The 18404-nt window shown below is 36.3% G+C and overlaps 2 protein-coding genes across 2 annotated transcripts; both read left to right on the top strand.

Moving 5' to 3' along the window:
- Nucleotides 1-4166: 4166 nt before the first annotated feature.
- Nucleotides 4167-6087, top strand: LOC109185257 (protein FAR1-RELATED SEQUENCE 5-like). Its single transcript, XM_019335238.1, has 2 exons — nucleotides 4167-4996; nucleotides 5133-6087. Exons 1-2 carry the CDS (start codon nucleotides 4167-4169, stop codon nucleotides 6085-6087), a joined length of 1785 nt encoding a protein of 594 aa, XP_019190783.1.
- Nucleotides 6088-15278: 9191 nt separating this feature from the next.
- LOC109185392 lies at nucleotides 15279-16771 on the top strand. The gene is made up of 2 exons (XM_019335396.1): nucleotides 15279-15374; nucleotides 15434-16771. Exon 2 carries the CDS (start codon nucleotides 15438-15440, stop codon nucleotides 16557-16559), a length of 1122 nt encoding a protein of 373 aa, XP_019190941.1. The 5' UTR covers nucleotides 15279-15374; nucleotides 15434-15437; the 3' UTR covers nucleotides 16560-16771.
- Nucleotides 16772-18404: the final 1633 nt, after the last annotated feature.

The raw sequence follows: 18404 nt of genomic DNA, 5'->3' as shown, positions 1-18404 counted from the left end.
ATATATTAGACCTAATCCAAAAAAAAAAAATTGAAAATAAGTTAGTAAACAAGTTTTCTAGACTAGAGAGGACTGTGATTCAGAAACTTGAGGAATTTCAATCTAGCTATGCTTGCAAAACAGTCTTGGAGACTTATCAACAGCCCAGGTTCTTTAGCAGCAAGGGTGTATAAAGCTAGATACTTCCCTAATTCTACATTTCTAGAGGTTCAAATCCTTCTTTCATCTGGACTAGTCTTATGGAAACTCAGGATATTATAAGAAGGCTTTGCAGGTGGAGAGTTGGCAGAGGGAACTCGAGTCAGATCTGGAAGGACAGTTGGTTACCTAATAAAAGAAGCTCAAAGATTACAACTTTCCCTTATCCTCTGATAGAGCAGGCTACTGTGGACTCTTTGAAGGATTCTACAAACAGAAATTGGGATGGCGAGACTATTAATGTAATGTTCAACATAAGAGATGCTCAACTAATTCTGAAAATTCCCCTTCCAGTGCAGAACTCTCTAGATAAACTGATATGGTCACCTGAAGTTAGTGGTGTATTCTCAGTTAAGAGTTGCTATAAAGTTCTAAATGGTGAATTACCTCAGGATGAGAAGAAGTACTGGTTAGTATTCTAGAAGATGAAGTTACCCCCGAAGGTCAAAAGTTTCTTCTGGTAGGTGTGCACAGATTGCCTTCCCACTAGAGACCTGCTGCTCAAAAGAAGAGTTGAATGTGATGATATTTGTCCTCTATGCAGGGAGGAAAATGAATCTATTTGGCACTTTTTCTTTGACTGTAGGGTGGCCAAAGATGTATGGTCTCTTGCAGGTTTTAGGTTTCAACTAGCTTCCACTTCTTCTTTCCATGAGTGGCTCACATTAACATGTCGAAGCTGAGCTCTATGCAACTTGGAAACTGTATTATCATTTGCTGGGATATCTGGAAACAACGAAATGATAGTGTATGGAACAACAAAAATCATCTTCCAACTAATGCCACTTTAAATAGAGCCCTTACATTCTTGAGGGGCTGGAGATTGGTTGCGGACACTGGGGTGGAGACGATTGCTCAACAAAGGCAGGTTGCAGATTCCTGGATCAGACCACACCTTGGCTATCTTAAAATGAATGTGGACGCAACCATTAACAATGAAAAGGAAACTATGGGTTTTGGCTGTGTCATTCGTGATGAGGAAGGAAAATTCTTTGCAGCAAAGGAATTCCAATAACTGGGTTTATTCACCCCAAGAGAAGCAGAAACGGCGGCGATTAGAGAGGCATTAATCTGGATCAAAGAGCTAAATCTGGACAGGGTGCAGGTGGAAACAGACTCTCTCATTGTGGTCCAAAACGTTAATCAGAATTTGGAGGAGTCTTCTTTTCATTTGTTAGTTAAGGATATTAAAAATCTATTGAGTAGCTTTTCTCATGTATTTTTATCGTTCTCTAAACGATTAGCGAACCGGGCAACGCATTTGGTCGCTAAGCAGTCCGCTTTTACGTCTAATTGTATGGAGTGATTCTATAACCCTCCCCCCTATCTGTGTAATGTTTTGTCTTCAGACTCTTATTAATCTATGACTATTATATCTTAAAAAAAAAAAAAAGTAAACAAGTTTTCTAAACAGAAAACATAGAATGGAAAATAGAGAATGAAAACTGAAAAATTAAGAAACAGAAAACATAGAACAATTTTCTGTTAGTAAACAGGCCCTTGTTATCTCTTGTAAATTGCAATAACAAAAATGGGTCTATCTGGCAGCTCAATGTTCATAATTCCTTCCTGAATGGCTGCCTAAGTGAGAATGTTTCTATGAAGAAACCATTGATGTACATTGACAAAACTTTTCCTACTTATACTTGCAAATTGCAAAAACCTCTCTATGGTTTGCAACAAGCAGCCCATGCGTTGTTCAATCGTCTTCATGATTGTCTTTTCAATCGGATTCAAGACTTCAAAAACTTATGCATCAATGTTTATCTATTTAACTACTAACACTCATATTTAGTTGTTGGTCTATGTTGATGATATACTAATAATGGGCAGCAACAAAAGCTTCTTGAATTCTATAACAAGCAGACTAATTGATATCTTCAAAATCAGAGACATGAGACCACTAAGCTTCTTTTCAGGAATATAGACAATTAATAGCAAGGGCACGATGATTGAGATATTCAAAAAGTCGAGAATGGAACATTGCAAACCTATCTCAACTCTGATTCCAGTCAACAGCAAGCTAAGTGTACAACCTTATCTCAAATAAAATCTCATACAGTACCACAGTCTTGTTGGAGCGCTTCAGTAACTAACCATCAATCATATCTCTCATTTACAGTCAACAAACTCTGTCAGTTCATACACTGCCCAAACACTAAGCATTGGGTAGCAATACCACGTGTTCCATGGTATGTTAAAGGTACTCTAGACTATGGTCTACATTTTACAAAATTAGACTCTAATGATATTCATGTTTTTTCAGACTCTGATGGGGCGGGTGCCCTAATGACGCAAGTCCACCAGTGATTTTGTTGTCTTTACTAGCAAAAATTAATCTCTTAGACCTATCGTAAGCAAAAAATAGTGGCTAGATCCCCAACAGAAGCAAGATACAAATTAAAGCCATAGCTAATGTCTAAGCAGAAGTAACACAGTTAGTTGCTCTCATTCGAGAACTTGGTTTCATTATGCTAAAAACACATCGACTTTGGTGTGACAATCTTGGTGCTACTTATTTGTGTGCAAATCATGTGTTTCATTCCCGAACTAAACATGTAAAAATAGAATATCACTTTGTTTGCGACAAAGTATCATCGAATGAATAATAAGTCAACTACATCTCTACAAAAGACCAACTAGTAGACATACTCACCAAGCCACTCACCACGGCCAGATTCAATCTTCTAAGGGACAAGCTTAATGTTCCCTTTAAAGACCCTTAACCTTGAGGGGACATAATAGGACTCTGTGTTTTATCAACACTAGAATTCCTTCTCCCTCTCATGACCCGTTTGGTTCACGGAATAGGCCGGGAATGGCATAACATTCTCAGTAATGAGCCTATTTCTTTGTTTAGTAACCATTTCTATTACCATGAATAATATTCCTAGTAATAGCCTATTACCTCAAATAAAGTAATAGCTATTACCAGGGCCCCTGGTATTAACTTATTCCTGACTCCTCAGGAATATATATATATATATATATATATATATATATATATATATATATATATATATATATATATATATATATATATATATATATTTCAATTTTAACCTTTTTATTTTAACCTATCTTTCTCTTCGTTCTCTCCCTGCGAATCCTTCCACATCTGCGATTCCTTTCATCATCAACATCAATCAAGCAATTCTTTCCGCAATTCTACATCAATCTTTGCAATTCCTTCTACCGTCTACATCTACATCAAATTAAAGCTTCAAACAAAGGATTTTTCTTAATTTTATTTTTTACAAATTAATTATTTAGATATTTAATTATATATATATATATATATATATATATTTATATATATATATATATATATATATATTTATTTATTTAATTAGAGTGGAGTAATTAGAGTAGGACTTTGTATACTGCAACTGACACGGCACCCACCCCCCATCGGCTGCCCCCCACCGCGACAAGGAAGCATAGACACGTCGGTAATCAACGACAACCAACGGCAATCACTACACTACAACTCTGAGAGTCGAGCATGGATTATACAACACCATCAATACCAGGTATTCACGCCAACCGTTATTCTGATAGGTGTAGAATAGAGTGTGATTAATACCGTAACAGTATATTGATATGTAAATTCATGAATAAGAAATAATAATTGTGCGAATTAGGTTCTAATCTACTGGACAAAACATACAAAAACAAGAGTAATAGCATAGTAATAGCCCACAGGAGATTAACGAAAGTGGACGCCTGCGTTTCTGGTGTCGCGCACACAACAATGGTCCCGAGTGCACCAAGCAGAAACCACCCAAAATCGGGTTGTCAAAACGAGTACACAGTAGCAGTTTAGACAACCCAAGCACATCGCTGGAGTCTACCGTGCACATACTCAACAACTCGCAATAAATCAAACCCCCACGCTATATCTAATCATTTACACTTGGATCACCCCTCTAATGTGTATATTTGTTGTGTTTAATAGGTGAGGGCCAATGCGGACAGACCGACATAGTGACACAGAATGTGAGATGGGAATACGCGAAGATGGTGCGAAATATTGGAGACCGACAACACAAAATGAGAAGACACCGTACAAAGGACAACAATTCGAAACAGTAGACACCGGGATTGATTTCTACGTGGAATACGCTAAAGAGGCAGGATTTGATGTTAGGAACGGCACAAAGCGTAGAAATCGGAAGGGGGAAGTGTCAATCAAATACTTGTTGTGCTCAGGAGAGGGTTACAAAGCTAAAACAAAAGAATCCCAAAATAGCACAAAAGAACGAAAGAGGCGGAGGAGAACGTCCAACAGGATAGGATGTAAGGCGCGTATGGTAATGACAAAGCGTGACACAGGCGGATACAAAGTCCATGCAATTGAGCTGCGACATACGCACTGTCTATGCTCAGACACGGGCAAACCTTTTTTAAAGATAAATAGGCAACTCGACAACGGCCACAAAACCTTTTTGGCTCATTGTGCAAAGGCAAACATAAGTCCTACAAAAGCGTTCGGACTATTCAAAGAGATGGTGGGAAGCTTTACAGATATAGGAGCAACATGCATTGAGTTCTGCAATTTTAGGCGAGACCTATTGGCCTATATAGCTGAGGCAGATGGCCAAATGGTGATAGAAGACATGTTCAAAAGAAAAGAGGACAACCCAGACTTCTATTTCGATTTTGACATAGACGAAGAAGCACAATTAACTAGATTATTCTGGGTAGACGCACAATCCCGAAGGAATTATGCATGCTTCGGTGATGTCATATTGTCATGTCATTCGACGCTAGATACAGCACAAACAGGTACATCTCAGTATATATTGAATACAAACACTAGTGTGTATGCATGCCTAGTAATACAGGTGTGCACACAGAATAATGCATGGACACGCAGCGAAGTAAGTAACAAGCCGAGTGTAATACTAACACCAACCGTGCTTACATTGCAGGTACATGTTAGTGTTCGTCCCTGTCACGGGGGTGGATAACCACAAAAGATGCATAACATTATGGGCAGGCCTGATTGCGAAAGAAGATGTAGAGTCGTATGAGTGGCTACTAACTAAGTTCAACACTGCAATGGAATACGCGCCAAGATGTATTATAACTGACCAAGATCCTGCACTAAAGATAGTAGTACCACAAACTATGCCAACAACAAGGCACCGATTCTGTATGTGGCACATTATGACAAAAGTGGGGGAAAAGGTAGGGGTTGCCTTGTGGCACAATCAGGACTTCAAGAAGGCATTGAATAGTACCGTATGGGATGACAAACTAACCATAGATGAATTCAAGAGAAAATGGGAAACAATTATGAAGGACTACAACCTTAAAGACCATAGGTGGTTTGCCAAGCTTTACGAGGCGCGTGTATCATGGATACCAGCATACTTCAATGACATATTAATGGCAGGACTGCTCAGGACAACATCAAGATCAGAATCAGAAAACAACTATTTTGGTAAATTCACAAACCACCACTGCATCCTAGTAGAATTCATGGCGCAATACAACAGCGCCATCGGAGAACAAAGACATAAACATGCAAGACTAATTGCAGAAAACGAAGGTTCGTACCCTGAAACTAAAACCCCATTGAGTATTGAGAAAAACGCTACTACAGTGTACACTATAAACATATTCTACGAATTCCAAGAACATGTATGGGAAGCCAGTTTCACGTGTGACATCATCGACAAACACAACAGAGGGGATATATGGAAGTACACAGTTAAGGACACAAATGGAAAAATGTATGAAGTAACCGAAACCTCACAGGCAAAGGAAATAGAGTGTGCGTGCAAAAAGTTTAACCGTGTTGGTATACTATGCAGGCATGTGATGTTGGTGATGAAGACAAGAGGGTATGAGTCAATCCTAGAAAAGTATATTGTTCCATGATGGACACGAAACGCATGTGCACAATCATTATACGATGTCCCGTGGGCAAGAACCAAAATACAACCAAAATACCACATGTACCCCTCTTAACATAAAAACTCAATAAACAATAGAATAACACACGCCCAAATCATAACCTCATGTTTATATTTTAAGATGTGTTTTTACCTGAATATATATATATATATATATATATATATATATATATATATATATATATATATATATATATATATATATATATATATTATGTAGTTTATTGTTTTTTTTTTTTTTTTTTTTTTGCCGTAGTGTTATTGTAATTTGTATAAGTTATTGTAAGTTTTAAAATAAATTTGCAGTTATGGCTCGATTGCGTTTAATAACTCGTACTGAAAGAAGGAAAAGATGTGTAGCTGTGTTGCGTGTGTGGTTGGATATGTGTGTTTCTGTGAGTTTATTGTTTATAATGATGATGTCAACCTTGACAATTTCGTGTTCTAATAAAAACCGAGTGAAATCTTATAGTATTAAATGCTGTTTTGAAACTCTGAAATCATTTATTCAAAGATCCTGAACCAGTTCTAACTACCTCTACATATCATAGATGGAAATGGTTTAAGGTAGTTAAACATATTCCCTGAGCCACGTAAGATAGTGCATTTGTTAGTTTGGATGATATTGATTTAACGAGTACACAACCTGAGCCACAAAATGATGGTAGAAAAAAAAAAGCAATTCAAGTAAGAGAAAGATGAGTCATGATGACGTTATTGAGATATGTGCTGAGAATATGCTTAATGATGCGAAGCTAATAAGCAATACAATGTCAGGGGTTGGTAAGAATTTGTCCGATGGTCTTCAATATGATCGTGATATGGATATGTTTCAGAAGCTTGAACGTGCATTAAAAGAGGTTGATGGTTTGGCAAATGATAAAATGGACCTTGTTTCGTTTAAGCTCACTGATCTGTTGGAAAAAATAGCATAAAATGACATTTTAAGTAGTTATTTTGTGGTACAAATATTAGTGGGTCCACTTCCGATTTGGGACGGATCAAAGTGGATTCGGGTTCGTCGTAGTGAGATGAAGAGATTGATATATTGTACGCTCAAAACAGATAATGGGTAAATGAGATATTGATTTTTAAAGTAGACCCATTTGAGTTGGAAAAATGAAGGGAAAAAGTGAAGCTTTTGTCCCACATTGGCTGTGGAAGTGGATTTGCCCCACTATTTATACAAGAGCTCTTTTAAAGTTTATTGAGCTGAGCTTGAGCGTGGGTATGCTCGAGCTCGTTAAAGGAAGCTTAGCTTGAGCTCGTGACTTGATGCTGGAGCTCGAGCTCGGCAATTGTTGAGCTGCTCGAGCTCGAGTTCGGGCTTGAATTTGAGCTCGGTTTTAACCTTGAGTTTGACGATTTGGCCTGTATGATTTAAAATTTAAACTACTCTATTTTATCCATACATAAATAATACAAAATTCAAACCAAAACACTCAAAATAAATTCGCAACGAAGTACAAGACACAAGTCAATAACATTGTTCAAACTTCAAAACATTCAAAATAAGTTGGCGACACGCGACGGTAGCAACGGCTCTCTGCAGTCGTGACTCGTGAGTTGTCGAACTTTCGAAGTCTCTCTACAGTCGACGAAGAGCCAAAGTCTCTCTTGAAATCTGAAATCTGAAGGCGCTAGAATTCTAGAAATTTTTAGGCTTTTGAGTTTAAAAATTTTAATTGTTATTTTTATATATTTTAATTATATATATATATATATATATATATATATATATATATATATATATATATATATATATATTATATTATATTTTACGGCTCGAGAGCCGGCTCGACGAGCCACGAGCCTAGAGTATCTAGGCTCGACTCGAGCTCGTTTATCTAACGAGCCGCTCGAGCTCGATTTTGACCAAGCTCGAGCCGAGTGTTGACCGAGCCGCTCGCGAGCGGCTCGACTCATTTACACCCCTAGTTTGGTCTACCGATACGTTCCGCTCTGCGATTCACGTGTACCGGTATACACAGTGTGGTGCGTTCCGCTGGGGTACATACCGTGTTTCTGAAACGGTATACCGTCTACCGGTGTACAGCGGTACACGCCTATCATTTCTGGAACGTTTCATATCTGTTCAGTTCAAATGACTGTTGGGAGGATTAATTCACCTGTTACGGAATTAATTCCAATTTTAAATTCCAGAATTAATCCTTATATTCAATGGTTAGTTTTGAAGGTTTTGAACATGGGTTTGAATGCCTAAGTAAATGCTATTTACACCATCTTCTCCTATATAAGAAGTAGTAGTTGCAGCAGAATTTTACACGGAACATAGACAATTGTTTTCTAGCTCCAGAATCTCTGCTTCTACTCCTCTCTTAGCCTACTGTGTTATAAGCTTTGCTCTAGTTCAAAGTTTGGGTGCTCAAACGTTGAACCGTACCACGTTTTATCCTGGGAAACCTAGGCTACAACGCTCCTAGCACTTGTAAGAGGTAGCAAATAAGGTTTTAAGGAAACGAACAATTCGTTCAACTCGTGCTAACCTCTAATCGAATCATCCACCCTTTCCTTCCCAATTATTTGCCTTTCCATATAATGATAATCTTTTCGTAGGATTATTATTTTTGGGGTATACCAACAAGAAACTACCCAACATGATCATCCTAATAAAGTAGTTTTTTTCTCAGTCTTGATCCTAATCGAAGACTACAGTGGATCAGAAGATTCCTTGCTATCAATTAATCATTCTTCTTCATAGTTATTGTAACAACCAAAAAAATTATTTTATAAATCCGGTATTAAGAAATTTCAAAATAGCCATTTTCACTCCATTAAATTTTTTTGTGATTAATTGGTGTTTGAATAAATTATTTTCGTCACATTTTAAATTAATTCAACACCAAAATTGATTCTATTCGAAAATTCCTAAATTTTCGGGTACTTTGCGTACCAAGATTTAAATCGAGAAATTTATATGAGTGAGACCGGGAGAATTCAAAAAGATTTTAAACAAGAGTTCATCTAATTAGCTTTTTGAGAAAATTCATTTTCAACCCCAAAGCATTTAAAATAGCATTTCTAGTCTATGGTCCATGTTGCAAGGTGGACCAAAAAGAGCATTTCTCCTTGTCTGATCTTTGCTAGAACTACCCCAAAAATTACCACTTTTCCCTCAACCAATGATTGAGTATCCTTCTAGGGTTTTGAACCCATATAAAAGCAATAGAAAGCCAACCTTTTCCCCTGATTCCATTCTTTGTCTTCCCACCTAAGAAACACATTGAGTTCTTAGGTTCATTTTCACCCTTTGCTCATCTAGTTTCTCCTCTTTAGCTTCAAATCTCTGAGGTTCTCCACTTAAGTGTTGTTGTTTGGCTTGCTTGAGACATTTAGGTGGTGAAGGGGGTAGTGGTTGAGTTGGGAAGAAGAAGGAATCCATACAAGAAGAAGAGACAACAAGAGGTATAACCCCATGGACCCCCTCTTTGAAATTTGGCTCTGTGAAGCCTTTATATTAAGTAGAAATGAGTAGAATCTATGAGATTTTGTTGTGTTTATGCTTAGAAGTGATCTAGTATTTGTTTGTGAGTTGTTGAGATTGTTTTGGACTTGTTTGGATTGAGTTTTGCATATGAGAAAGCCTTCTGGTGCACACTGGGTGTGCACCAGATCAGACTAACAGCCTTTGCCGCGACCCATCAGCAGGGCCGCCGCCTAGAGCCGTGGTTGCACGGGACTAGGGCACGGCCCTAGAGGAGGGCCGCCGCCTAGTCCCGGTGGAGTAGCGGGGTACATGGGGTGGACCATGAGGAGTCCCGCCCCAGGTCCCTGACTTTGATTCTGAGAAGAATCTGTGCAGTGGCCGGGCCCTTGTGGCTCAGCTACGTGTCGTTTTGAGCTGAGTGTTACGGGCCCTTGTGGCTCGGCTCTTCGGGACCGTCTCGACGCACGTTTTAGCTTTGATTTCGTTGAATTTGGATTAAAAACGAGTATGTTATGAAAGTTTTATTGAAGATTTGCTACACGGAGTATATATTTGCTAGTTTATTGTGTATGAAGAATTATTTGACTATGTGATCTGATGATATTTTTATTGAGTAAAGGAGCATGATCATTTGAGAATATGATTTTTTATGAAAGCATGACTAGATTGTGATATTTGATCAATGAGAAATGAAGCATGTTTTGTTGATAGAATGTATAGAAATTGCTATGTTGCAAACCGAGCATGATGTTATATTCTTAAGTATTTCATGTTATTTTATACATGGTTTAGAAGCATGTTATAGAGCATTTTGACATTTCACATGTGTCATATTTCAAAAATGCATAAGGGGCCAACGTGAGCCCAAGAATACTTTCAAAAACCATAAGCATGTGGTATATCATTCTTTGATGCATTGAGAAGTAGTAGAGTTGTTGCATGCATGAGAGATATATTTATGTATTATTTATATCGGTGAGGTTTTAGAGGATACCGTTTGGATTATGTCATCTCGGGAGATATTTATGGACATTGCGGTCCCAGTATATGTAACGCGGCGTGTTCCCACGTTACGAGGTTGGAAACTGCCCGCCAGGCTTGGAATCCTGGTTTGGGGGTGTGCAAACCAATAGTTTGATACCTGATTCCACAGAGATAGAACCACGAGATTGGTTCCGTAGACGGTAGGAGATATTGGGTCAGATTTATGCCGTTCCCGATGGGATAATTCACGCCTCGGTGAAACCCTAAGCCGTCTACGAGTAAAAGAAAGAAAGCGAGTCAAAAGAGACTCAAGAGAAAGAAAGTGAGTCAAGAGAGACTCAAGAGAAGGAAAGTGAGTCAAGAGAGACTTAAGAGAAAGAAAGTGAGTCAAGAGAGACTCAAGAGAAAGAAAACGAGTCAAGAGAGACTCAAAAGTAAGAAAGAGACCTCCACAAAAAGTACTCTATTTTTATAATGAGTGATTGAGTATGTATATATGTATATATATATATATATATATATATATATATATATATATATATATATATATATATATATATATATATATATATATATATATATATATATATATATATAGTATTGCACGAGATTGCATATGTGTATGAGTATATTATTGCACGAGATTGCATATGAGTATGAGTATATTATTGCACGAGATTGCATATGAGTATGTTTATAGTATTGCACGAGATTGCATATGAGTATGAGTATATTATTGCACGAGATTGCATATGAGTATGAGTATATTATTGCACGAGATTGCATATGAGTATGAGTATATTGTTGCACGAGATTGCATATGAGTATGATTATAGCATTGCACAAGATTGCATTTGAGTAAAGTATCGCATGAGAGTACATAATGAGAATGTTGATTTATAATCGTTTTGTTGTATTAGAAGTCTTGTTTATCGAATTATGAGATGAGAATATAAAAGCATGAGAATACCTGTTATATGGCTTATTAGCATGATCCTATCTGTAAGCATGAATTGCTTGTTAAGTTATTTGAGGAGTTTATATGCTGATGAATTTAAGTGAACAATCTTTATATATATATATATATATATATATATATATATATATATATATATATATATATATATATATATATATATATATATATATATATATATATATATATATATATATATATATGAGCATGCCAACTGATATAATAGGGTGCAAGCATCTAGAAAGTATGTGTTAGATCTAAGGATGATTTGAGATGAGTTTATTGTTTATAAAGAAATCAAATGTTTTCAAAGTAAATGCTAGAATGCTTTACAGGGTTGAGTGTGGTTATACTTAGCTTCGTGCTAACGGGTGTTTTCCTATTTGTCTATGTGTTGTTTGCAAAACCCCTTTCAGGTGGGCCAACAATGAGAAGAGATCGAGTTAGATTAGTCTCTTAGTTTGAGATGTCTAAACTCTAGTTTTATTGATGATCATGTTATGGATTTTAGATTTATTGACTCTATGTTTTTGAGGATGATGTAGACTTGTGGGGTGACGTTTTCCCCCTTATGATTCCAGTATTTTATTTGGATACCAGATTTTTATCTTATTTCTAGTTTACCCCTTAGCCTGTGCAATCACCACGGAGTGGTGGTTGTGGCGGTGACACTCCAACTAATTTTATTTTTAGTTATTATTTTCGCTGCTTAGTTATGTAAATGGCTGTTTAGAGTTGTAATTAAGAGTTATAAAAGTGGGGTGTTAGAGTTATATTTTATGAACATTGTAACTTTCATTGACTATTTTGTTATTTATATGACTACTAGTCTTTTCTATGCGCGATGCGCAAAAACATATGCCTAATATTTATATATTATTTTTTAAAATAACTAATAAATTCCTACTAATTAAAATATATATGAAATCAAATTTATTTATTATAATATCTAATATATAACATCTACAAATATTATTATCATTAAAGAATATAAGAAAATATATGATGGATGCATGTGCATGATAAAAATAATGGAAAAGATAACAGAAGTTATAACGGTAGGGGTATTTTTGTCCAAAAAATTATATAGTACAACTTTAAAAGCATAATGTACAAAATGATTAGCATTAAAAACTTGGACATAAATGAGTGATATAACTTTGATTGAGACTTATTATGATTTTAGATTTTGTTTCATAATTTACAAATCATTATTTTAATATTATTGGTAAGGAATAATGTTGATATGTTGATTACCAGGAAGTTGACTTGATATGATGATGATGATAATAATATATTAATTACTAGTTGATTATGGAATGATGATTAATTGATGCCTAGTAATAATAATAATAATAATAATAATAATAATAATAATAATAATAATAATAATAATAATAATAATAATAATAATAATAATAATAATAATTATAATAATAATAATAATATTTTTTGTACAAGGGTATTTATGTCTTTTAAACATATATTATATTCCTATTCTTTAACCAACCAAACATTGGAATACAGTTCTCAATGAGTCAATGTCTATTCCTTCAGCGAACCAAACAACAGAATACAATTCATATTCTGTTCCTTACCCTGTAGAATAACATTTCTATTTCCTCCAAATTGATTCCGTGAACCAAACGGGCCATCATTGTATTATTGTAAATCTACTCTTATCATTCATGACTTGAACTAATCATTGTACTTGGCTCCTATAAATATCTCTTTCATGTGTTTTGTAAATAGTATTTACCAATACTAAAATTATTTGCATATTAATGTTCTCATCATAGGCACTGGTCCTCCACCTAATGAGTCACTGAGTCAGCGAGTCACCATGATTTACCATTTTCACAAATTTTATCGATCAGAGTGTGGGACTTTCGAGGTGAGAGTTTTACCTTTTATGGGCAAGAAAGAAAATGGGTGGCGTTCAACAAAGAAGAGTAACTATAAGACGCAGTTATTGTGGTTTTAAGGATTTCTTATTTTCTCTCCCTTAATATTAAAAAAAAAAAAAGAAAATTACACTTTTGGTTTTGTGATTATTGTGGTCTTATTAATTTGAGTACTTGACCTTAAAAACTATCAATTTAGTCCCGTAACTATGCAATTTTTAACACATTTAGTCCTCCCGGCCAAATGTAATTCCTTTAAAATTATTTATTAATGGGGGCAAAATGGTCTTAAAAAAGGGGGAAAGTTATTTGTTCTTGTTTTCTGCAAGAAGGTATATTTTGTATATTTTGCTCCTTCTATGCCCCGCACCCAACTGTTGCTCGTATGATTTGACCAGGAGGATCAAATGTGTTAAAAATTACATAATTACTGGACTAAGTTGATAGTTTTTAAAGTCAAATATTCAAATTAACAAGATCATAATAGTCACATAACCAAAAATATAATTTTCTAAAAAACAAAGAAGAAGAAGATTTGAGTGAACAGCGAGTAATGAAACTATAGTCTATAGAAGTAAAATCTACTGTAAGTCTTAATCCTTCAAATATTTTATTGATAGTTATATGTTCTATTAACCTTAGTTATAACTTGTGGCAAATTATACTACGGAGCAGGTTCACCTTACATTGTGAACTTTGATTTAAAATGATAATCATTCTGTGTCATTTTACATGTATTATTTATTATTCATTGATCAAACCAACTATATCTTCTTTGATTATTTTCATTAGTATTTTTTAATAATTTTTAGATTTGATTTTGTGTGTTTAATAATATTTTTAATATAGTTTCTAAATATATAAATTTTATATAATAATACTAAACTTAACATTATAAAAAATTAAATTAAAAATAATTTAAGTCAAGTCTCATTAATCGAATCAGACACATAAAATGGGACGAAATGAGTATTTAGATTATGTGTCTGCAGTTAACATATTATGTGTTTTCAGTTAATAAATTATGTACTTATAAATAAATTGAAAACACATAATATGTTAAGTGCATATACATAATTTATTAATTGCAAGTACATAATAATATGTTAATTGTAGTAGATACATAATTATGTTTCTCTAGTGAATAAATTATGTATATGCAGTTAACATATTATGTGATTTCAATTTATTTATAAGTGCATAATTTATTAACTGAAAGTACATCATCTGAATGTTGTTTTGGCAGTCGTTATGCTGTGCACCGTATGCACCATGCATGGTGCATCCGGATGTAAAAACGACGTCGTTTTGACGTCTAACTTTAAAAAAAAAATAATTCAGAATTGCATAACTACACATCCATAATTTCATAACTATACATCCAGAATTACATAACTACACATCCAGAATTACATAATTACACATCCATAATTTCATAACTATAAATTCAGAATTGCATAACTACACATCCATAACTTCATAACTATACATTCAGAATTGCATAACTACACATCCATAACTATAAATCCAGAATTGCATAACTACACATCCAGAATGCATAACTATACATCCGGAATTTCATAACTAAAAATTCAGAATGAATGAACTAAAAAATGAATAACATAATGTTGTTGCTGGGAATCGAAACTGATTTTTTTTTTAAAAGTAAAACAAGCGTTTTGATGCAAAACGACATCATTTTTGCATCCGTATGCACCATACAGATGCACAGCATAATTTTCCTTGTTTTGTACCATAATCCACAATTGATAAAGTGTAGTCCAATAGTCTAAGTCTCTAATAAGCCCATTGATTCAAAACGAAGGCCCAAAAAATTAGTCTTCCCGTTAACCCGGAAATGGCTAAGCCGAAGCTCTCTCTCAACCGTTCACCAATCACCACCAGATACAAAGTTTGAGAGGAGAGAGAGAGAAGCTAAAAGAGTTTTTGGGAGAGAGAGAAGCTAAAAGAGTTTTTGGAGAGAGAGAGAGAGAGATAGAAAGATGAAGCTCTCACTGAAGGTCCAAGACTCCCAATGCTCTCCGCCGCCGCAACCACCGCCGTCGCAGCTGTTGAGCAGCCACCAAAAACAGCCGGAGACGCGGCCGCTTCTCCTCGGAGCTAAAATCCCGATCACCATCTTCAACCTTCCGTTTCTCTCCGGCTTCTCCACCACTACACACCACCCCTCCGACCTCTCCCTCTCCCTCGCCACCAACTTCTCCTCCGGCCCGACTCTTAAGCTCGCCTACACCGCCACCTCTTCCTCCTCATCGACCTCCGCCCCCGCTGCGCCTCCGCTAACGCTCACCCTCAAATCGGGGATTGGCGTCTACGGCTCGCCTAAGAACTCTCCTCTTATCATCTCCGCCAATTTCTCTTTCTCCCCTCATAGCCCCCATTCTAATCCCACTTTCTCTTTGCTCCTCAAACCCCAGCTCGGCTCCTTCTCTCTGAAGAAGGCCACTTCTTCGAACCCTAACCCTAATCCCAAACAGAACGCGGAGGCAAATTCGTTTGGGTTTGTTCCGTTGGAGAGGCCTATGAGCTTAAAGGACTTTTCCTTTGAGGATTATGGTAAAGACTCGATCTTTACGGGGATTTCGGTGATGGCCAGGACTGAAATGCCAGTAACGAAGACGGTTTTGATGAATTGCCGATGGGGTGTGAATTTTCCGGAGGATTTGGGGAAACGAATGCCGCATCTGACTCTGAATAAGATTGGGATTGAGAGGGTTGATGAGGTTATTAAGGAGGTGAAGGAGAAGAAGAGTGAGAGCAGTGGGGGTGAGGTGGAGTTGTTGAAAGGAATGTGTTTTTGGATGAAGAGGGAATTGGATACACTGCAGGGAGAGAACCGAGAGATGAAGGCTAAGTTGGAAGAAATGAAAATGGGGCATTTGCTGAGAACTGGTGGTTCTCATGGTCGGAGAGAAGAGAGTGTTGGGAAGAAGGTGGTTAGTCCAATTGTTGAGAGTTCGAGTGGTTTTGAGCAATGGAGGAACAAGAAGAATCCCGGGGGAGACGTTGTGAAGAAAGAGGCCAAGAAGAATGTGTCCAATGGAAACCGGGATGTCGAGAGTGAATTGCAGAAAGCCATTGCAGCTGCTTCTTCTTCCCTCTGAGGTTAGAATTAGCTCCAGTAACTAACTAGTAAATATGCTCTGCTACTGTATATATGCCACTTGCTTTAAACTCAACTCAATTACTTCTTAATTTCTGCAACTCCTGCCTGCTCGAGTCTTGAATTTATACTGAGTATTTTCATTACCCTACCCGAGTTTATTTGGAGTGAATGATCATTCACTGATATGAATAACATAATCTCTTCTCCCCCTGTCTGTATCTCCCTGCCATTTGTCTCAGGTTTTGTTCCATTCTTGAAAACTTTATGCATCCAAATGTTTGTTTGTATGTATGTATTGCACCAAATTACACCAGTCTCCTCCCTCTCATGGGTATTGGTCTTGAATCTAAAGATTTCAGTCTGTTGCTGCATAAGTGAGTGCTTCCTCGCAATGTGAGTAGACTCGACTGGGGGTGGGGGAGACAGTCTTTTGATTTAAACATTGAACCATTACCATGTGAGTTAATACCTCCAATGGTCCTTCGACTTCGAGTATTGTGATATGACCAGCAAACGTCCTCCGAGTATCAAAAAGTGGCCACCCGTAGTCTTCTGTTAGCAAATGTATGAAAGTGGTGTTAAATTGAAGGGTACCCAACCAAAGTCGTAAATGTAACACGACTTTCATGTCTTTGCTAATGGAAGACCACATGTGGTCGTTTTTTTATACTCGGAGGACATTTACTAGTCATTTTTTGATACTCGGAGAACGTTTGATGGTCATTTTATACTTGGAGGACGTTTGCGCGTAATAGCACAATACTCGAAGGACCATTGGAGGTATAATTCATTACATATCTACCATATTTTCGGGTATGGAAGACTTAATTTAGTTTCAAGTGGTATAGTTTCTCTCCTTTTGCTGGAAGGAAAGATTGCCTACTCTAGCTAGGTTTGCAATTTTGCTAAACCCAAATGAGGACTCAATGTCTAACATCAAACAAGGTAGCCAACGTGTTAAACTCATTATCAAGTGCAAATAATGCACAGACATTGCTTTGTACTTTTGTAGCATTTGATAGAAGCTTGCATGATATATTGCGATTTAGCACTCCACAAAGTCTAGATTTGCCTTTCAAAGGGAAAACAATTGTGCTTGTCCTAGACTTTAGTCAAATTCTTCTAGGTATTCCAAAAGGAAGTGAGAGGATATTATGAATGCGGCGGCGATAAATTTGTCATACTTGTTGAGGTCTGTAAAGTGTGCAATTGACAAAGAATATGTGACTCCAAATTCTTGCTCAAATTATAAGTTTGAAGAGTTGAAACAATTTTGAGAATAAATCCCCAAATATAAGGGATGGAACAATTAAGGGACAAATTGATGGATGTTAAGACACTTTTCTATTCCTGAAAATATTATGTTAAAATGTTCTACAAATGCCATTGCAACTATTGTAAAAAGCACATATCCACCATCTATATATATATATATATATATATATATATATATATATATATAAAATAAAGCAGGAATTCCAGGAAACGCCCCTGGGGCTTAGTGTTGATTCATTGCTTGGCTTAAAGGTCATGATTGGAGGCAGTAGTGCACACACATGAAGACTAGGAATTAGTCCGGTGAAACTGGAATATCTAAGTGAGGAAATGGCTAATGAAATTATTCCTGCTCATTGATAATGTTGTCATTTGGCTTCTTTTTTAAAAAAAAAAAAAATTTTTTTTTAGTGCCATCATTTGGCGCGAACCTTTGGTTTATCATCTACACACCCTACAGTAAGAGAAATCATGTTTTACGGGTTACAAACATATAGACCTTTGCTTTTATATAGAAAAGGGCTACAATGAAAAAACAACGAATGATACATTCTTGAAGCGTTAAGAT

This window comes from Ipomoea nil, unplaced genomic scaffold, assembly GCF_001879475.1.
Source record: "Ipomoea nil cultivar Tokyo-kokei standard unplaced genomic scaffold, Asagao_1.1 scaffold1317, whole genome shotgun sequence".
NCBI lineage: Eukaryota > Viridiplantae > Streptophyta > Magnoliopsida > Solanales > Convolvulaceae > Ipomoea > Ipomoea nil.
Note: the sequence above shows the minus strand (reverse complement) of the source record. Positions and strands in the feature narration are given on the sequence as shown.